The sequence below is a fragment of the Chondrus crispus genome, genomic scaffold, assembly GCF_000350225.1.
Source record: "Chondrus crispus Stackhouse genomic scaffold, scaffold_2, whole genome shotgun sequence".
Lineage (NCBI taxonomy): Eukaryota > Rhodophyta > Florideophyceae > Gigartinales > Gigartinaceae > Chondrus > Chondrus crispus.
In genome coordinates this window covers 443,825-462,699 of record NW_005179057.1, presented here as the reverse complement: position 1 = coordinate 462,699, position 18,875 = coordinate 443,825, and the positions used below count along the sequence as shown (strand labels likewise).

Below are 18,875 nucleotides of genomic sequence, written 5' to 3'. Positions count from 1 at the left end.
AGAGCGCTCGCACTCTCTCGAACGCTCCACATCCGTTGCTTGGGTCCCCGCTCCTCACACAGATCATCGCCGCGCATTCGACTGCCCGCCCGATTGCACACGCCGCACACATCGCAGAGAGCCTGCATTGTGCCAGCACGCAGAACTGCTCCCTCCCACGAGCCCATTTTCTCGTCTTCTCTCCTTCCCCCTCCACCTCCCACATTTTTCTTCCCGGCCGCTGACTTGCCCTTCCCGACATGGACTCCGCCACCCGTGAGAAGCATGTCTACCTCGCCAAAATTGCAGAGCAGGCCGAGCGATTCGATGGTACGTCCCCCCGCCTGTCCCTCCGCCTGCCAAACTTTTCATCCATCTCTCGCCGCCGCCACCCCGCCACCCGATCGCATTGTGCCAACTGACACATTTGCGCCGCCTCGCTTTTTATCAACCCCTCGCTCCTCATGCGCGTAGAAATGGTCAAGGAGATGAGCACCGTGGCTCGCGAAGCGGGTGACGGAGCGTCCGAGCTGTCCGTGGAGGAGCGCAACCTTCTCTCGGTAGCGTACAAGAACGTCATCGGTGCGCGCCGCGCGTCGTGGCGCATCGTCTCCTCCATCGAGCAGAAGGAGGAGCACAGCGACAACGGGACGAACGCCGCCAATATCCACGAGTACCGTCTCTCCATCGAGGCGGAGCTCAAGCAGATATGCAAGGACATCCTCGCCTTGCTGGACGAGCACCTCATTCCATCGGCGGCCTCGGGCGAGTCCAAGGTTTTCTACTACAAGATGAAGGGCGATTACCACCGCTACATGGCCGAGTTCACCGTCGATCCAGAACGCAGGGATGCCGCGCAGCTCTCGCTGGAGGCGTACAAGCAGGCCACCGATACCGCGCTTTCCGATCTCGTCCCAACACATCCCATTCGCCTCGGTCTCGCTCTTAACTTTTCCGTCTTCTACTACGAAATTCTCAACAGCCCCGCGGACGCGTGTACCCTGGCAAAGCAGGCATTCGACGACGCCATTGCGGAGCTCGATGCGCTCAGCGAAGACTCGTACAAGGATTCCACTCTCATAATGCAACTGTTGCGCGACAATCTCACTCTCTGGACAAGGTAAGTTTCTCTTTTCCTACCTCCTTCTTTTGCCGATGCGCAAAGTCCATACCGCTGCGCATGGCGCTTGACATCCATCGCATTCTAACTCTTTCTGGCTACGAATATCCTATACGAATATCCTAATCTCCCGTTTATTCGTGTAGTGACGTCCCTGACGATGAGGAGGAGGCATTAGAAATGGGCGGCGCAGAGAACGAAATGCCAAGCGGTGAAAACCACGCAGCTGCTTAGGTAACGCATGCCCTTCCGCTACCATAAATCGTGTCAAGGAGCAATTGCTTGCGTTTCTTCCCGATGCTCCAGTGCGTTAACTTTCTTCGACCGTGCCTAGACCAAGGCAAATTATCTTTTCGATTAATATGGTAAACCCAGGGCTTTATACATCGATACAGGACGAGTTGCGCGTGTAGATCGGGTCCGTTCTAGAGATATATGCACGTGTAGACCATCTCTGCGTGCGACACGCGCTGCCATACCCCTGCAGCAGCGCATGGTCGCCCACTTGTATTGCAAAAAACCCTTCCACGACATGAATGGCGCTGATGAGGTGAGGGGTCAGTTAAAGCTTTACAAGATCTTTTTCTGTTTAAAGAAGCGCTTAGTATAGACCGCCTGATAGCCGCCCACAGCAAACAGGCTACACAGCGAGAACACAGCGAGCACGACTACGCGCTTGTTGGTGTTCTCGTTAAGTTCCCGCAATGTATTCTCCATGCTCCTCGCACGGTCCAGCTCGTCCATGAGCGCATGCAACTCGCCCGACACCTGCCTCAATGACACTTCGAGCTGCGAGAGATGCTCCTTCTTGGCTAGTCTGGTGTAATCGTGCGCCGTGTCGCCCTTGTGAATGACCAGACGGACGCGACGTTGGTGCCCGGTGTTACCGCCCTTGCTTTCAACGCATATTTCAAATTTCTTCACGTCAAACAACCGGGCCTCCCTGTCCTCTACCGAAATGTCGTCCACCTTGCCGTACAATGCGTCCTCCTCATGCTCGACGTGCGCGACGTCGTTTTCGAGGTCGTCGTCGTCAATACCGTCATAATCGGCCTCATCAAAGTCGTCCAAATCATCCTCGTAGTCATACTCGTCGTCATGGTCGTCATGGTCATGGTCATGGTTATGGTCATGGTCATGGTGGTCATGGTCATGGTGGTCATGGTCATGGCCATGTTCATGGTCATGGTCATCGGGATGGTCATGAATGGAGAGGAGTTTGCGGCCGCGTCGGGCATGTTGGAATGCTGCGTCGGCGGCTGCGCGTGCCTTGAGGCCTTCTGCATGTCTCCTAGCGCGGTCATGCACGGTCTTGTGCAGGCTATCGGCGACCTTTCTGTGCATCTCAGCCTTTTTCACGTGCGGGTCCTCGCCCTCCTTGGCGGGGACGACGAAGGCGAACTTGCCGTGGTCGGCGTTGCGGCGCTCGTAGAGAGAATGCGGGTGGCCCGGCATGCGGACGATGATGTCGACGGGCATGGTACCCTTGCCCGTCGAGACGGTGTACTCGCCGAGCACTTTGGACGCGGGCGACGCCTCTTCCGTGAAGCAGCGGCGCTCGCCGGATTGCAGGTAGAACTGGAAGGAGAGGGCGGGGAGAAGGCAGAGGGCGAGGGAGAGGAGAAAGGGAAGAGGGGAGCGGGAGCGGGCGGTGCGGCGCATCGTGCAGAGGAGGGGGAGGACGCGACCAGGCGCGTCGGACGGGCGTTCAGCTCAGCGGTGAAGGAAGATTGGGGAGGGGGTGGAGAGGGGGTGGTCTTGTGGAGAGGGGGGTAGAGAGGGGGTGGAGAGAGGGCAGGACGGTGAGCAGGGAAAAGGAATGTGTGAGGGGTGGTGTACAGTAACGAGTGAAGGTGGGGGTGGAATACTGCGGGAATACAGTACTATGGGAATAAAGGTGATTTCTTAGAAATTTTCGAGAAGAGTGTTGACTGAACGGCGCCAATTACAGCCATCTGGCGGACAATCGCAAGTGGGGCGTCGATGGTGATTGGACGATGCGCGCTGAGATGAAAGGATCAACAGATGAGATACACCAGCACTCGTGCAGTGCCGTCTTTTGTCTACCGAAAACGGATGCGCCTGCTCGCAAGGCCAAGGTGGAGCCACCGGGAGCCCCACCGGGAGCCCCACCGGGAGCCCCACCGGGAGCCCCACCGCGCGCAAGCTATCCGATGCACCAGCGCTAGCAACTGTAGGAATATGGGGCCTCTTTGTACAAACCGTATTCACACCGGCGCTAGCCTCGCCACCTACAAAACCTTCTCCCGGTGCAGAGTTTTGAACGTGGCGACCGACGTAATCACGGCCCCGGTTGCGATCGCGCCGCACGCCAACGCGCTGTACCATGCCACAACGCGGCTCGTCCTGGAGCTCAGGTGAGCCATCCTGAGTTCGCGCTGCCTCATTTCATCGATGAGCCGCACAATGTCCGATACCTTATCCTCGACGATGCGGAACAGCTCCTCGGTCGAGCTGAGGTGCTTCTCTTTAGCGAGCTTATCGTAGTACTCCATCGTCCTGACGTCGTTCCCGGACTTGACCTCAAAGATCACCCTTCTCTTCAACGCCTGCGCGCGGAGCGAGATGCCCGCCGCGACGTGCTCGAAGCAGAAGCGGTACGACGTGCGGTCGTCGCCGACCGCGTCCGGCCCGGCCTTGTTCCAGTACGCGTCGTCGTCCTCGCCGTACTCGTCGTCCTTGAGCTCCCAGCTGTCGCGCTCGGCGACGCCGGGGAGCGAGTTTGGCGCGCGGAAGGAGAACACCCCGTGGTCGATCGCGTCCTTGTGGAGCACGATGCGCCCCGTCGAGTCCGTGATGCGCAGCGAGATGGGCATGTCCCCGTTCCCTTGCGCCACCGTGTACGTGATCGTCGCGTCCGACCGCAGCGGGATGTCCTCGCGGAAGCACTTGCGCGTCTTCGACTCCAGCACAAACTGCAACGACTGCACCGTCGACGCGAGGAAGAGTGCGAGTGCGACAAGGAGCCGCGGGAGGACCGGTGCCATGGTGGAGATGTGGCCGCACGGAAGGGGAAGCTTCCCGTGCGTTGGAGAGGAGCCGCGGCGTGAAGCACGAGGTCGTCTAGAGGAGTTTACCGAAGTCTCAACGGTGGAGTGAACTTGACTGCGAAGAGGGCGGGTACGAGTGCGGGGCGCCACATGCATGTAAACTGTGCTGTACGCATGCTTGAACAGCAAGGCGCGCGAATGGCGGTGATGTAAGCATTTCGCAAAAACGTGCAAAATATTTGCAAAGCAAATGAAAATTGTAGGGCCACGGGATATTTTCACGACTGGTCTCCGCGCTCCGTTCTGTGGCTCAAACTTGCCTCTGCTCCGAACTAGCATTCCTCCACAGCTCGCATAAACCCGCACCCTCGTCTCTCCCACCTCACCCCAACCACCATCGCCCTACTGTCATCACTAAACTCCAACGGGGCACACACCCTCCCCTTTCCTCATCACCCCTTCGACGTCATCGGCACGCCTTCTCCCTCGACCGCCTGCATCACCCCGTCCTTCAAAAGCCATGGCCACACCCGTCGCGCGTCTCTCCGTCAGCATGAGCTCCGCCTATGTGCTCCCGCTCACCCCGGTCCCGCACGGCTGCGCAATGTCGAGCGCCGTATCTTCCTTCAGCGGCCGGCCAGTGCGTAGATTTGCGCGCTATGGCCCCGCCGTCCGACGGACCCGCCCGGCTCACACCCCCATGCAGATGAACCTGTTTGACCGCTTCTTCCGCGTCATCCGCGCAAACGTCAACCAGGCCGTCTCGGGGATGGAGGACCCGGAGAAGATTCTCAACCAGACCGTTACCGATATGCAGGGAGACCTCATCAAGGTCCGACAGGCGTACGCAGAGGTTTCGGCTACCCTCAAAAGAATTGAACGCCAGCGCGAGCAGGCCGCCGTCACCAGCTTGGAGTGGAAGAAACGAGCGCAATTGGCCTTGCAGAAGGGAGAGGAGGATCTCGCTAGGGAGGCCCTGACGAGGAAAAAGATGGCAGACGAGCAGGAGGCCAGCTTGGGTGGTCAGATTCAGGGCATGAAACAAAACGTTGAAAAATTGTTTGGGTCCATGCAGCAACTTGAGAGTAAGATTACGGAGGCTAGGTCAAAGAAGGATCAGTACGTGGCTAGGGCTCGGACTGCGAAGACAAGTGCCAAGGTCAACGATATGCTTAGCAACGTAACTACAAGCGGTGGGCTTGATGCGTTTGAACGGATGAAGACAAAAGTTGAGGAGCTTGAGGTGAAGGCAGATGTAACGCGAGAGCTCTCGATGGGAGGCCCTGCGGATGTCAGCTTGGAGAGCAAATTTAAGGCGCTCGAGTCTGACTCAGTAGATGATGAGCTACAAAAGATGAAAAATCAGATTGGCGGCAGTAGCACTCCTTTCAAGTTGCCGGGAAAGGTGGACCCAGATGTCGAAGGGGAACTGGAAAGAATGAAGAGGGGTATGTAGGATTTGGTTTTTGCTTCATAAACACTTATTTTGCTGCTCGGTGTTACCAACGGGTGCTACTTTGGCTGTACTGTTCACATTTGCAACATGGGCGAGTTAGGGCGATGCCAAGACGATAGCGGCCTCGTCAGTACTAGGAAGTTCTATTAGTTACGTCAGAAGTGGAGACTGGCAATATAGATGGAGGAATCTCGAAGACGGCGACTTTCTCGCATGCCTCCTTCGCCTTCTGCACGTTTATGGAGCCTCCTTCTGGAAGTACCCGCAATTCTCCCTGTAACCGCGCTCTTTCGGTCTCGATGTCTCGAACATCCTGCATAGGTACCTCTGTATCCCCGAGAGCTTGACTGCCATGTGCCGCTCGCAAATCTCCGGTCCCTTTCTTGAAGAAGGCCTCGAGCAGTGAACACGCACCCATGCTATCCAGCAGGTATCGTTAGAATATCAATGAAACAGTTAGATGCGATTCGCGGTGGTAATCAGCCCATTGCCTTCCAGCACAGACCGCAAGACATTCCGCTTATACGTACAAAAACCCAGCTTCTGCAGAGGCTTTCGCACCACCTGCAAATCCTTGATCAAAGCCTTGCTGCAAATGCTGGTCATGAGCTGCGGTAGCACCCTCTCTGATTCCAGAGGTCATATGTTGGCGTCTTAAAACCTCCACCTCACGGTGTCGACTTTCAAGTTCAAGTGCGTCGGAACTTTGGTCGCCGAAAAAATCGTCATCATGCTCCACAGTGGGCATCCCGTTTGGAGTTTCTTCGTTGCCTGTGCTCATCTGACGTTTGCGGAATCTTCGAGCTCTCCGAATCTTCCACCTCCACCCGCTTCACTCGCCAAGACAAATTAGAGGTGCTCCTTTCAGACCACAGCTTCGGACATACTGTACGAGGGTTCGTGGAGTGTGTAATTTATGGATTGCAACATTGAACCTTGATCCGGATCTCTAGATGGAGACGTCAACAGAAAATGCCGGCCTTCTTCAGAGCACATTCAGATTCATAAACCAGGCACCCAGCGGAAATTACACAAAATTTTGGCAAAACGTCGGCATCTTTCACACCTCCCAATTCGGTACCATTTAGACAAGTCCGAGTCTCAGGTGTCTGTGTATGTACGAAGTCCTGCCGAGCACTTGATACCGTACACATCCCTGCGGCCGGTATGATGTAACCCTTCTGTCTCCAGGAGTTTCATGAGTAAGCGAGGAGAAATGGAAGAGTACAAGAAGAAAACCAATACCGGGGATGATGTATTCATCCGGCTGCAGAAGCCCAAGGAGCCAGCACCAGGCACAATCCCAGATGACGGTCAGGATCACTCCTTACCCCGACCAACAGCCGTTTTGCTGGGGTGGTTTGCTGCAAAACACAAGAATCTGTCCAAATATGGTGCGATTTATGAGGATATGGGGTACAACGTTGTTCAAGTCATAGCCCCTGCATCTGTTGTCTTTCCACTCAAACCGCAATACACAGCAGCGTTTACTCTCTCTCTGCTGCGAATTATCGCCGCTGATAGCCATCTCACAAATGGCGGTATCGTTTTCATGATGTTTTCCAATGGCGGCGCTATCAATGCACCGCATTTGTCAAGAATGTTTACTGGCGAATACCAAGAGATCATCAAAGCGGACGATGAGCCAGCCGTGAAAACTGTGAGAGAAGCAGTCGCCGGTATAATTTTTGATTCTGCGCCCTGCTACATGCGGTCTCATCTCGGTGCTAGAGCCATCAATGAAGGTTTGAAATTGCCAGAAGGTATTTTTTCTAAACTAATTCTGTTTGCCTTCACGCTATGGTCTTTGTTGCAAAGATTATTTATAATCAACCTTCCGCTTTATTTTTGGACAGGCTTGAGAAGAGCAGAATATCTATGCCCAGAGCTGTATATTTACTCTACTGCAGACCACTTATCTGATATTCCGTCCCTGGAAGCACTTGTTGAAGAGAGAAAACAGCAAGGGAAGGAAGTTCGGGTTTTCCGTGTCGAAGATGCTGGTCACGTCATGATACTCAGAAACCATCACCAAAAATACGTTGACACAATCCGTGCGGTGAACGACTGGGGTGTAAACCCATATCGGTCCAAGGCTGGTCTGAGACCCTGGCTACTACAGGAGAACGATAAATCATAAAGCGTCTTTTCATATTGGGATAGATCTTTCTATTTCCCATGAAGATATATCCGCAATTTAAGAATGCAGTACGCTTCGCATAGACCCTTCGCCATTTTTGCCGTAATCGTATGGAAGCGACACCGCCTCTGCTAGTTGGTGGGGCGTTTGGACGCGGCAAAGTGTTCTGTTTCCAGCCTGCGTTCGGAGTCGCGAGATATCCCATACCGATATTCATATTGTGTACCCGAGCGCGCTAGCTTTGTCGTGCTGTCACTGGCCTTCTGGAAGTGCAAATTACTCTGACGAAACTCGGATAACGAATTCCACTTCTGGAGCAATTGGGCATCACGAGTTGTAGGGTGAGTATCTTCGTGTGATGACTCTTTCTCAGTCGCCTAGATACGATAGTGTCACGTGCACATAGAGGCTGTAGGTGTTTTCATAATTGGCATTGCATTTTGCTTCGTAGACATGTCTAACTACTACAACTGTTTACACAAACACCCTTCCGCGACGCCCACGCGGGAGGCCGCGCAATGTATCCTGACATACCTTCCTGTTCCGTATAAGGTTTCTTCAGGAGCTCGTAAAGCTGGCGAACTTCGTCGTAGTCGCCTTTTTCAGCCTTCTCGATAGCAGCTTGAGCCATGTAGTTACGCAATATGTACACTGGGTTCACCCCGTTCATAGTTCTTACTCGTTCCCCTTCTGAAGTAACGCTCCCGTCGGCATCCAGTCTGGCTTTGTATTTCGTTAACCAATCCATCCACAGCTCACCAGTAGATTCATCGGTGTTCAGTGACAGCGAAGAACACCATTCCCTGCACTCTTCCGTAGAAGATTGCACGGAAATTTTGGACAAATTTCGCCAGGTGTTGGTAAAGTCGGCCTTCGAGTCAGCCATGCGATCGTGAAATTCTTCTAGCAATGCAACATCGCCTGGACCGTCAATCTTAGATAAACCCAGTTTCTTCGCCATGATGCCATGGTATTCAGCTTCGTAAATACCCTCAAACTCCTTCATCACTTTCTCCATCTGTTCAACACCGCACAGCGGAATCATAGCCTTCGCAAACTGCATAATGTTCCATTGCGCCACTGAAGGCTGCGCTTCAAACTTGTATCGCCTTCCCGGGATATCGGTGGTATTTGGAGTATACGTCGGATCGTATTGATCCAAGTATCCGTACGGCCCATAGTCAATGGTCAAACCTAAAATAGAGAAGTTGTCGGTGTTCATGACGCCATGCACAAACCCAACAGCCTGCCACATAGCAACCATCTTCGCGTTCCTCTTTGCGACCTCGCCCACAAACATGGAATACTTGTTCGGCTTTTCCTTACTGATGCGCTCCGTCAAATCATTGAACTCTGGGTAGTGGTATTCAATTGCATAGTCCGCGGTCTCCTTCAAAAGTTCTGTATCTTGCCGATACGTCGCAAGCTGAAAGTTACCAAGCCTCAAGAACGAGGGAGCGACGCGAGCCACAACCGCGCCTGGTTCCATTTGCGGACTTCCCTGATAAAACATATCCCTGATGACGCCGGCGCCCGTGCCTACTAATGAGAGCGCTCGCGTAGTTGGAACACCTAGAAAGTGCATCGCCTCCGAGCACAGAAATTCCCTCACTGACGATCGCAGCACCGCTCGGCCGTCTGCAGAGCGCGAATAAGGCGTCTTCCCAGCTCCCTTGAGCTGGATCTCCCACCGCTCCCCACTAGCATTCTCGTATTCACCCATGGAGATTGCCCGTCCATCGCCGAGTTGACCCGCCCAATAACCGAATTGATGTCCCCCGTAACACATGGCATAGGAACGCATCCCCGGCCACTGCTTTCCGAAACCGCCCAGCACTTCAACGACATCTGAACACTCCTCCGCTTCAGGATACCCGTCCTCCAAGCCGAAGAGCTTCGCGCAAGCAGGGCTCCAGGCGATGAGCGCCTTTTCAAGCTCTGGCTCCCCCCTTTCGCCAGAGCGCACCTGCCCCGCCTCTAGGGCTTGCCTCCAGATATCCTGCATGCCATCCTTTGCCGGGTCTGTCGGGTCAACGTAGGAGAAGGCCGCGTTGAAGACTTGACGTATCTCGTTGGAGGCTTCCGGGTCGCGCGGGAGACGTTCGGTGAATGTAGAAACAAAATTTAATGACGCGATGCCGATTGAAGACGCGGTCGAAGCTGGCGTCGCGGGTGTGGTGGAGGTCATCCGGGGGCGTGTGGCAGAAGGAAGCGAGGTGCGGGGGCGGATAAAAGGGAGGGGCGCGTGCAGGAAGAGGGCGGTCTTGGCACCCGTTCGACACCCACGAGCTAGGTGCATCGTCTAGGTCGCCAGGCGATCGAATCCCCACAAGCAGGAGAAGGCGGGCGATGAGTGTTTGTTCTCGGGACCACGGGCTGCGGGTGTGGCACCGAACGTAACGTTGAATGGCGAAACGACTTTTTACGCCCAGACAATCTATGCCCCCAGGATAAAGAAGGGCCAAGATGTGAGCTCGCCACGTGTGCCACAAGAAGATTATCTAGAGAATTATTTCTCCCGGAGGCGGAACCATAAAATGGATGGCCCCAATTGCTTCTTTTGCTAATAGTGGCCACCTCTAGAGCACTGCAAAACAAGAAACAACCGGATTTCCACAAGGTTTTGGGTGGAGGGTGACGTCTCTAGCTGGTAGTCAACACCATATCTGAAGGTCATCTGGTGTCGTATTCAAGAGCAATTGCTTCGATCAGTAAGACTTATTTTGGATGTTGACAGTATTTAAACGCTGAGGGGTATGACAGAGCTTCGGGTCATGCAAATGGTTGAGCCGTGGTAACCTCTCCAGGTTCGGCATGTGGTACGGTCTAGATGCCGTTGGACACATGCGGGACAACTTTACATTGGAACGAGTACAAGGACATGCTATGCCATGGGATGCAAGTCAACGAGACGGAAAGCATGCGAAAGCTATGAAGCCAGTGTTTCTTTGCTTGTGTGTTTGAAGTCGCACAATGACCCAGCGAAGATAGTTGGTGCGGCCTATGATTACATATTCCGCAGACTTGTCTATGTGTAAAACAACGTCTAGTCTCGGAAGTACTTACTTGCAACCGTCCCAGACGAGAGGACTGTTACTAGTTACATTGCAACAAACAGGACGCTCCACACATAAAATGGTCTACCTCTCGTAAAACGACACCTTATCGAGGGGGTTCCAGTGCAGTAATTGGACTTCGCATAAAAGGCTGGTGAAGAGGAGCTCGTGCACGGTCTGCCCTACTCGTCAGAGTTTTTGAAGAACAACAAGGATGTTATGGGGCCATCATGCATTGCTGGCATATCACAAACCTTTGCATGCACCGTGGCCTCTGGATATGAATCCCGCTCAAGCACATCCCTACACTTTGCTGGAGCACACCCTTTCTAGGAGCTTGCTCGTCCCAATTGCAGTAGGGTCCAGCTGCCATCCCTTGCAAGTGATTTTGGCGCAACCCTGCAGCGCAGAGGCTGTAAAATGGCTCAGTACGTATTCCCGCCGTTCCACTCCTTCCCGCCTTCGTACACCCGCCAACCCGTGGAGGCGACGCGCGCGAAGCAGACGCAGCTGTGGTGCGACCTGATCCGCGACTACTGCCGCGTGCACCACATCTTCTGGTTGGACGTGAGCGTCGCCCGCGAGTCTAATTTGTTTTCCAATCCAGCTATTGATCGTCGTCTTTCAGATGACGACGTGCGCTACTTCTTGGGGCAGCTCGTCGCTAGGGGGGACGCAGAATGGGACCCCGATCGCAAACGTTGTCTTGTGTTTTGGAGACAGCCCAGCGATTGGGGGCAGCTTATTTATCAGTGGGTTGACGCAACCGGGAAGAATGGAGAGCTACTTACAGTTCACGAGATTCGGAAGGGAAGCGCTACTGTTGGGAGAGGTAAGGCTATTGAGCTACTGGAATATGTGATGCGCTGCAATACATCAGTGGTCTTCCAGAAACGCAAATCTAACAACGATACTGCTTTCACTTTTGTTTCCGGTGAATAGAGTTTCATGGTCTAGAACTTGATACAACGATTCGCGCGTTGCAAGCTCTTGAGGCCCTCGGGAAGTGTGCCATTGTCCAGGGTGATTCGGCCGACTCTTTGGTACGTTTAACTTTAATGGTGAAGAGTTACATGATACCTTTACATATTTTAGTCAATGTCAATACGTGCAATTCCTAACTGAACGATACATCTTGCTATTAATTTCTTTGTTGCACAGGGAGTTAAATTCGCAATGTAAGTACATTGCCACACAGAAATTCATTTCAGTTATTTCCTGCTGGCGTTTTCTTTGTCGACTTGCTCGGTTTCCTCCAATTCGTAATCATTATCAGAGTAGTCCATGACTTCTCTTGGAACGTCTGCCATGGGATGTTTCGGTGCATCCGTGATCCTGATGGGGGTGTTTTCCCTCAACTCCTCTTCCTCTTCAAAAGCCTTTGCTTCCCCTTCATCAGCCATTTTGTAGAAATGGGCTGCAACCTTTTTGTTGGTGGGCACGCCTTGCCCATGATAATACATCGATCCAATGTTTCTTAGCGCAGGAATGCTCCCGGCTACTACGGCCTCTTGATACATCAGGAATGCTTTGTGATAATCTTGACGAGTTCCCAGCCCATGGAAGTGCATGACGGCTGCAGAACACAATGCTTCCTTCTCTCCAAGTTTGCCCGCTGTTGTGAAGTGATTCAAGGCCTTTTGATAGTCGGAGCCGACGCCGTCTGTGCCCTTATAGTACATATCACCCAAGCACGCATGCGCAGGTCCGTGTCCCAAGCTAGCGGCTTCAGAAACATATCTTCTGAAAGCACCCTCGCTGGGTTCGAGCCCACCCTCGCCGTTGCGGTGCATCAACGCGAGGTAGTAGACAGCGCCCGGATGCTTCTTCTCTGCGGCTAGCTCTATATACTGCCGAGAACTGGCGGCGTCACTTTTGCCGTGCGCACTGCCGACGCGATACAAATGGCCGAGGTAAAATTGGGCGCTCGGATCGCCGAGCTGGGCTGCCATGGAGAAGTTGAGACCAGCTTTCTGCTGGTCTGCTTCAACTCCATCCACCCCATGTGTATAAATCTGGCCGAGGTTGTAATACGCATCGGTGTCACGCCCGTGCTTGGCGGCCCTTTCGTACAGTTGAATGGCGCGCTTGGGGTCTTCCTTTAAAACCTCGTTTGCGACGGCGACCATCGCCTGGAAATTCTCCTGTTCCGCTGCCATTTCGAGCCAATGCAGTGCCTCAGCTCTTTTCCGTTGCGCTTGATCCTCCGCTTCCTTCGCTTTGTGCTCCTCGAACGCCCGAGCCTGGGTATCCGAAAAGCCCGCCTTCCGCCTCGCCTTTCTCACTTCTCTCACCATTTTCGCTGGCGAGGGTTGTTCGTTGAGCTCCGTGCCATCCTCAAGGGAGAGTGCCACGCGTGCGTGTACGCCGCCCTCTTCATCCTGCTCGAGGACCAACTGCTCGCCGCTTACGGACTTCTTCTCCTCGGCTGCTTGCAAGTGGTCAAGAAGCAGGCGGCCCAGTGTTGCTTGCGCTAGGGAATCGCCGGCCTGGGCCGCGCCGCGCAGCAGAGTTTCAGCCCGCTCGCTGTCGAGCGCGACTCCGAGCCCGTCGCGATGGAGCACGCCCAGCAGTGCCTGCCCGCGCAAACTGCCACCGGCCACTGCACTGTTGACTAGGGACACAATTTTGGACAGCGTGGAGGAGTCTGCGGGCGCTGATGTCGCGTAGAGCTCGCGGATGAGGACTTCGGCTTCGGCAGCGGGACTTGACGGGTCGGCGGTACTCTGTGTGCTCCACTGGCGCATGGATGTCGACGGGGAAAGGAAAACAATTGGCTTTTGCCATTTTGCAGCAGCGCAAAGGGGCCTGCACAGGGAACGTCCTAGGGTGGCGAGGGACATGATGGTGAGGATGGAGGGGCGTGTCGGAGAAGAATGTCGGAGAAGAGTGTCGGAGAGGAAGGGTGAAGAGGAGAATGCTTCCGAAGAAGTAGTAATCGTGGCCGTCGACGTTGATTGGTGTTGCTCTGTGACTGCGAGTGACGATAGGCGGAATTGGGAAGAGTTTGCGGAATGGAAAAAAATTCCAAACCACAATAAAACCCTCCCAGCAAGGGGTCAGCAAGGGGTTACTGTGCCCACCTGTATCACCGTTACCCCGCCACAACTCCTTCCCATCTCAACGCACCAACTGCAACACGCATCTTGCAGCGATGAGTATCTCCGACCCGCTCTCCTCCGGTCTCTTCTTCCGTCGCCGCCCTCGTCGTCCGCTTACCCCCTCTGTGACGCCGCCCATTTCCCGCCTGGCCCCCCCCCTTCGGCTCAGCCCCGCGTCGCGCCCCTCTTCGCTGCTCTCCTCCCTCCCGCCCTCGGCCGCGCCCGCCGCCTCGCTGCGCGAGCTCGTCGAGCGCAACGAGCAGCCGCTCGCTGTGCGCGCCGCCGCCGCCGCCCTACGCGCCGTGCAGTTGGAGCCTGACGCGAACGACCCCGTGTACGAATCCGCGCTCAACGCCGCAAGGAGCGTGTGCCAACAGGCCGACGAGGCGCGCCGAGAGGGAAGCGAAGTCAGGCGCCTCTTCGACGAAGAGGGACAAGGCTTGCACGACAACGGCTACGGAGACATTCCCCACGGTGACGTGCCCTCGTCCTCGTTTGGACTTGCGCACGCGCTGCCGCCGCACATGCCCTCGCTTGCCCATCAAGAAGACGCCTCGCAGGACGAAGGGGATGAGGAGGGGCTGCATTCCATGCCCCGTCCGGACGAGTTCGAAGCACGTCCGTTTTCCTCCGATTTAGATTCTCGCACAGCCCACATCCATTTGGCTACGCACTCTCTTACGCCGCATGGGTCAGTTGCGAATCCCCAGCGTGTGCAGGATTACGTGAAGGGCGAAGAAGCAGAAGAAGATTCGTTTGTCATGCCGCCCACCCCGACGCGCACCCTTCGTCCTCGTTCGTCGCCGCACGGAGTCCGTGCTGCACCCCTTCACGCATCTCCCGGCAAGCGAAAAGTAGTCGCGAAGGAACAGGCTGACACGTCGAGACCACGTGGCACCTCGGCCACAATCGTGAAGAAGGATGGCAATACGTCGAGAAAGCTTCGAGCCCCGGCCCTAGCCGTCAGGAAGGATGATGATACGCCGAGAAAGCCTCGAGCCTCTACCGCAGCCGCCAGGAAGGACGATGATAAGCCGAGGGAGCTTCGCGCTTCTACTGCAACCGCTAAAATGGATGGCGATGCGCCGAGAAAGCTTCGGGCCTCTACCGCAGCCGCTAAGAAGGTTGTCGATACGCCGAGAAAGCTTCGCTCCCCTGCGGCAGCCGCCAAGAAGGACGCTGATAAGCCGAGGGAGCTTCGCGCTTCTACTGCAACCTCTAAAAAGGATGGCGATGCGCCGAGAAAGCTTCGGGCCTCTACCGCAGCCGCTAAGAAGGATGTTGATACGCCGAGAAAGCTTCGCTCCACTGCGGCAGCCGCCAAAAAGGATGTTGCTACGCCGAGGGAGCTTCGCGCTTCTACTGCAACCTCTAAAAAGGATGGCGATGCGCCGAGAAAGCTTCGGGCCTCTACCGCAGCCGCTAAGAAGGATGTCGATACGCCGAGAAAGCTTCGCTCCACTGCGGCAGCCGCCAAAAAGGATGTTGATACGCCAAGAAAGCTTCGCTCCACTGCGGCAGCCGCCAAAAAGGATGTTGATACGCCTAGAAAGCTTAAGGCCTCTATCGCAGCCGCCAAGAAGGATAATAACACGCCGAAAAAGCTTCGCTCCTCTGCCGCAACCGGCAAGCAGGATGATGCAACGCCGAGAAATCATTGCGCACCGGTCGTAGCCTTGAAGAAGGAGACTGACACCCCGAGAAAGCTTCGCGCCTCGGCTGGAGCCGTGAAGAAGGAGACCGACACGCCCCGAGAGCGTCGCCCTGCGGCTTTATCCGCCAAGAAGGGGCCCGACACGCAGAGAGGGCGTCGCTCCTCGGCCCTGATCTCTGGTCAGGGAACGAAGCCGCGCAAATCACGTCTTTCTGAGGTTTTGAAGTTGCAGAAGGCTCTTGAGACAGCACAATGGACGAATTCCAGGGCAGTGAGCCAGCAAACGGAGGTGATTGTGATTTCCGATGACGAGGCGCCGTCTCAGATTGCAAAGAATGTTGCTTTACGGCGAAAATCGGTGACTAAGAGCCCCACAAAGCCTAGTCGAAGTGCAACCAAGTCTAAGATTGTAGTCAAAGTGGAGCGAATGGAAACGGACCCCCCGCGTGTTTTGCGATCTGAAGGGAAGAGTGCAACGAATAAGCAAGTAACACGGCCCCGTGCCCAATCGAAGACTATCCGAAAGCGATCACCTCCTTCCGGTACCGATGAGGAAACGATATTCGAGGGCGAAGTGGAGGAGAACGAGGAAGAAGTAGGGGAGGAAGAGGAAGAGGAAGAGGAGGAGGAAGAAGAAAAGAAATCAGAGGAAGAAAAGGAGGAGGAAGAAAAGGAGGTGGACGTAGAAGAGGAGGACGAAGAAGAGGAGGACGAAGAAGAGAAGGAGGAGCGTGTTGAATGGGAGCCCGGTAGGCTCAGGATGAAAAGAAGGAGAACAGAGCTTACTAGCAAGGTTCCCGAGGAGGACGAAGAAGAGGAGGACGAAGAAGAGAAAGAGGAGCGTGTTGAATGGAAGCCCGGTAGGCTCAGGATGAAAAGAAAGAGAAAAGAGCGTGCTGATGACGTTCCAGAGGAGAAAGAAGAAGAGGAAGATGAGGAGGAAGAAGAAGAGTGGAAAGAAGGAGAGGGAGAAGAAGAAGAGCAGGAGGAAGAAGAGGAGGTGCAAGAAGAACGGGAACTGGAGGAACTGGAAGAATGGGAGGAAGAAGAAGAGGAGGAAGAAGAGGAGGAAGAAGAGGAGGAAGAAGAGGAGCCACGGGAGGAAGATGATAAGGAGAAGCTTGTTGAATGGAAGCCTACAAGGCTCAGGATGAAGAGCAGGAGAACAGGGTTTGCTGACGAGATTCCGGCGGGAGGTAACCGTGTTCTTTACGGGAGGAATGAGAAGACATCCCAGTGGAGGCAGTCGCGGGCTTACCAAGAAGACTTCGGCGGCGTTAAAGAAGTAGAAGGGCTGACCAAACGGAAATCTCGGCGAAGAAAGTCGCGAGCAAGTTTAGGAGACTTTGGCGACAAAGAAGAAGTCGCTGAGCGAAATGGGAGCAAGACAAGGAGGACGAAGTCGCAACCTCTCGAAGGGTATCTAGTCGATGATGAGGAAGAACGTGATGAGCGAAATGAGAGGAAGTCCCAGCGGCGAAAATTTCGAGCCCACGTGTCTGTTGCGGAGGGCAAAAGGGCTGCAACGATGAGCCGACTTCACAAGAGCTCGGTCGTCACAAAATCACCACCGAGCGAGCGCACCAGCGCTATAACAACACGGAGTCACAGGGATGAAGAACGACAGTCAGAGCCATGCGGGGTGCACAAACAAGGGGCACCTGTCTTATTAAATCGAATCCGAAGGTCGCCGAGGCGGTCGAGATATCGAAGCGAAGCAAGCCCAACGATTGGTGTGGTACGATTAGACACAGCTACGTTTGCAAGAGGGGAAGTATCTGGGGACATGCCATCAACACGACGTCGAAAAGGAAGGCCGAAGAAGAATACAGAAGCCTCAAATGATGCTTTTACAGAAGTGAGTGGGGACTGGATACGTTCACGTGAGGAGGGTGTGCGACAAGATAGGAAAGGGAATGAACGCACCAGAAAGCTTCATGGCATTGTCGTTGAGAATAGGGGAAACGAAACCCAGGACTTGCCAGCGAGCGATGGAGAAAATGTGATGATGACAGAGCAGAATCCATCTAGGACCACAAATAGCCCATCACAGCGAAAACGTCGGAGGGTTCAGCGTATTGTAGAGGAAGACTCAGAAGTAGATGCACCACTTGAGAAGGCTACCGTGCGACGTGTGGATGTTAGAGATTCGGCCTGCACAGATGCAAATTCGGAATCGCCAATGAATACACGAAAGAAGCAGCGGACTCACATCCAATCGGTACCAGCCAGCGGAATCGAAAAAGGTTCAGCAGTCAAGGGTGATGAGGTTTCCCCGACAGACAATCCGAAACAGAATACGAAGAAGAGCAAATCGCGGAATGATGTCACAAGTCCTCAGCTCAGGACCAGAAGTCAAGGAATGTTGCAAGGCGAGCCATCGAGAGCGCGACTGACTATCAGCGGTAATCAACGAAAGCTTGTCGGCGGCAGTGACGACGAGGATTGGGAAGCGGACACATTGAGCGCTGACGAATGGGATTCAATCATTCATGGCTGGATGTTGCAAGGCCAGGTGCAGAGTAGTGGAATGAACTGGGTGGGTCTAAGAGAAATGTGGGACGCGCTGTGTTGTCCGTTCGGGTTGGGGAGGAATGCGGCGCAAATCGTACCGGAGCTGGCTGAGTGTAGACCCGCGATGAGTGGCAAGGATAGTGGGACTCGCGAGACTGCAAACAAGAGTGGTGCATTAGATGACGAGGAAACTGTTTCTGAGCAAGTCTCAGACGGAGAAGCGCTCGAAGAGAGGAAGCAAGCAGGGTGTGAAGTAGGGTGAAGTTTTTTTGCGTGAGGTTGTCTTTTCTCGCTACAGTAGATGATGAGCTGCTTGAATGTGTGTATATATGCGACAGATATCTCCACTTATTTGTTGTTTTGCTCCGTGCTTGTACCTGTAGTTTCCGGGGCAGACTGCTTGAGCAGGTCGCCAAGCTTCCTCTGGGCGTCAGAAGGTCCGGAATCAGCGACGGCGGGTTCGGCGCAGATAGCGTCCTTCTTGACCAGTCCGACAGGCTTCTTTGGGGGGCCCGCGGCTAGCTTGGCCGCTAGGTCGTTCATGAAACTGGGCTTGTCACTGGGGAACGGGTCAGGTTCTGTCGAAGAGGTTCGTGAGTATAAATAAAAAAGAATAAGAGCATAGCTTACCTCATTTTGGACAGGGGATGATGCGTGGGATGGGTGATTTTGGACAGGGAATGATGCGTGGGATGGGTGTTGTCGCAGACGATGGGAAGAGGTGCGGGAAGTCTGTGACGAGAAGTATCCACCCTTCAATAGCTCCGGGCATCTGGAGAGGGCCTTTGGCGACCTTCTCTGCGCTCCCCAGCGATGTGTTTTGGCCGAGATTTCAGAGAAGCAG

At 54.5% G+C, this 18,875-nt stretch overlaps 10 protein-coding genes; 7 read left to right on the top strand and 3 right to left on the bottom strand.

Annotated features, from left to right (window-relative positions):
• On the top strand, positions 1–1,395 carry CHC_T00009044001 (14-3-3 protein). XM_005714521.1 is given in 5 exon segments: positions 1–239; positions 240–309; positions 454–1,099; positions 1,246–1,333; positions 1,334–1,395. The coding sequence occupies 3 exon segments, from the start codon at positions 240–242 to the stop codon at positions 1,331–1,333; spliced, it is 804 nt and encodes a 267-aa protein (XP_005714578.1). The 5' UTR covers positions 1–239; the 3' UTR covers positions 1,334–1,395.
• Positions 1,396–2,224: 829 nt separating this feature from the next.
• On the top strand, positions 2,225–2,875 carry CHC_T00003673001 (hypothetical protein). The gene has a single exon (XM_005714520.1). It carries the CDS (start codon positions 2,225–2,227, stop codon positions 2,873–2,875), a length of 651 nt encoding a protein of 216 aa, XP_005714577.1.
• A 124-nt stretch (positions 2,876–2,999) lies between these two features.
• Positions 3,000–4,266, bottom strand: CHC_T00003672001 (hypothetical protein). XM_005714519.1 is given in 2 exon segments: positions 3,000–3,351; positions 3,352–4,266. The coding sequence occupies 1 exon segment, from the start codon at positions 4,264–4,266 to the stop codon at positions 3,352–3,354; it is 915 nt and encodes a 304-aa protein (XP_005714576.1). The 3' UTR covers positions 3,000–3,351.
• A 252-nt stretch (positions 4,267–4,518) lies between these two features.
• On the bottom strand, positions 4,519–6,398 carry CHC_T00003671001 (hypothetical protein). XM_005714518.1 is given in 4 exon segments: positions 4,519–5,699; positions 5,700–5,985; positions 6,097–6,314; positions 6,315–6,398. 2 exon segments carry the CDS (start codon positions 6,312–6,314, stop codon positions 5,700–5,702), a joined length of 504 nt encoding a protein of 167 aa, XP_005714575.1. The 5' UTR covers positions 6,315–6,398; the 3' UTR covers positions 4,519–5,699.
• A 384-nt stretch (positions 6,399–6,782) lies between these two features.
• CHC_T00003670001 (hypothetical protein) lies at positions 6,783–7,767 on the top strand. XM_005714517.1 is given in 2 exon segments: positions 6,783–7,706; positions 7,707–7,767. The coding sequence occupies 1 exon segment, from the start codon at positions 6,783–6,785 to the stop codon at positions 7,704–7,706; it is 924 nt and encodes a 307-aa protein (XP_005714574.1). The 3' UTR covers positions 7,707–7,767.
• Positions 7,768–8,163: 396 nt separating this feature from the next.
• CHC_T00003669001 (hypothetical protein) lies at positions 8,164–10,005 on the bottom strand. The gene has a single exon (XM_005714516.1). The coding sequence runs from the start codon at positions 10,003–10,005 to the stop codon at positions 8,164–8,166; it is 1,842 nt and encodes a 613-aa protein (XP_005714573.1).
• A 1,177-nt stretch (positions 10,006–11,182) lies between these two features.
• CHC_T00003668001 (hypothetical protein) lies at positions 11,183–12,659 on the top strand. XM_005714515.1 is given in 4 exon segments: positions 11,183–11,594; positions 11,705–11,805; positions 11,924–11,944; positions 11,945–12,659. 3 exon segments carry the CDS (start codon positions 11,183–11,185, stop codon positions 11,942–11,944), a joined length of 534 nt encoding a protein of 177 aa, XP_005714572.1. The 3' UTR covers positions 11,945–12,659.
• A 7-nt stretch (positions 12,660–12,666) lies between these two features.
• On the top strand, positions 12,667–13,850 carry CHC_T00003667001 (hypothetical protein). XM_005714514.1 is given in 2 exon segments: positions 12,667–12,867; positions 12,868–13,850. 1 exon segment carries the CDS (start codon positions 12,667–12,669, stop codon positions 12,865–12,867), a length of 201 nt encoding a protein of 66 aa, XP_005714571.1. The 3' UTR covers positions 12,868–13,850.
• Positions 13,851–16,667: 2,817 nt separating this feature from the next.
• Positions 16,668–18,293, top strand: CHC_T00003666001 (hypothetical protein). The gene has a single exon (XM_005714513.1). It carries the CDS (start codon positions 16,668–16,670, stop codon positions 18,291–18,293), a length of 1,626 nt encoding a protein of 541 aa, XP_005714570.1.
• A 39-nt stretch (positions 18,294–18,332) lies between these two features.
• CHC_T00003665001 (hypothetical protein) lies at positions 18,333–18,638 on the top strand. Its single transcript, XM_005714512.1, has one exon. The coding sequence runs from the start codon at positions 18,333–18,335 to the stop codon at positions 18,636–18,638; it is 306 nt and encodes a 101-aa protein (XP_005714569.1).
• The last annotated feature ends 237 nt before the right edge of the window (positions 18,639–18,875 follow it).

Bases quoted from the DNA above. Each gene is read 5' to 3' on its own strand.
- CHC_T00003669001 (XM_005714516.1), bottom strand. From the start codon at position 10,005: ATGCACCTAGCTCGTGGGTGTCGAACGGGTGCCAAGACCGCCCTCTTC.
- CHC_T00003670001 (XM_005714517.1), top strand. From the start codon at position 6,783: ATGGAAGAGTACAAGAAGAAAACCAATACCGGGGATGATGTATTCATC.
- CHC_T00003671001 (XM_005714518.1), bottom strand. From the start codon at position 6,314: ATGCCCACTGTGGAGCATGATGACGATTTTTTCGGCGACCAAAGTTCC. The intron at 5,986-6,096 runs GTACGTATAAGC...CCTGCTGGATAG, and splicing joins TCTGCAGAAGCTGGGTTTTT to CATGGGTGCGTGTTCACTGC.
- CHC_T00003665001 (XM_005714512.1), top strand. From the start codon at position 18,333: ATGATGAGCTGCTTGAATGTGTGTATATATGCGACAGATATCTCCACT.
- CHC_T00003668001 (XM_005714515.1), top strand. From the start codon at position 11,183: ATGGCTCAGTACGTATTCCCGCCGTTCCACTCCTTCCCGCCTTCGTAC. The intron at 11,595-11,704 runs GTAAGGCTATTG...TCCGGTGAATAG, and splicing joins AAGCGCTACTGTTGGGAGAG to AGTTTCATGGTCTAGAACTT. The intron at 11,806-11,923 runs GTACGTTTAACT...TTTGTTGCACAG, and splicing joins GTGATTCGGCCGACTCTTTG to GGAGTTAAATTCGCAATGTA.
- CHC_T00003672001 (XM_005714519.1), bottom strand. From the start codon at position 4,266: ATGCATGTGGCGCCCCGCACTCGTACCCGCCCTCTTCGCAGTCAAGTT.
- CHC_T00003667001 (XM_005714514.1), top strand. From the start codon at position 12,667: ATGGCCGAGGTAAAATTGGGCGCTCGGATCGCCGAGCTGGGCTGCCAT.
- CHC_T00009044001 (XM_005714521.1), top strand. From the start codon at position 240: ATGGACTCCGCCACCCGTGAGAAGCATGTCTACCTCGCCAAAATTGCA. The intron at 310-453 runs GTACGTCCCCCC...TCATGCGCGTAG, and splicing joins GCAGGCCGAGCGATTCGATG to AAATGGTCAAGGAGATGAGC. The intron at 1,100-1,245 runs GTAAGTTTCTCT...TTATTCGTGTAG, and splicing joins AATCTCACTCTCTGGACAAG to TGACGTCCCTGACGATGAGG.
- CHC_T00003666001 (XM_005714513.1), top strand. From the start codon at position 16,668: ATGAAGAGCAGGAGAACAGGGTTTGCTGACGAGATTCCGGCGGGAGGT.
- CHC_T00003673001 (XM_005714520.1), top strand. From the start codon at position 2,225: ATGGTCATGGTCATGGTGGTCATGGTCATGGTGGTCATGGTCATGGCC.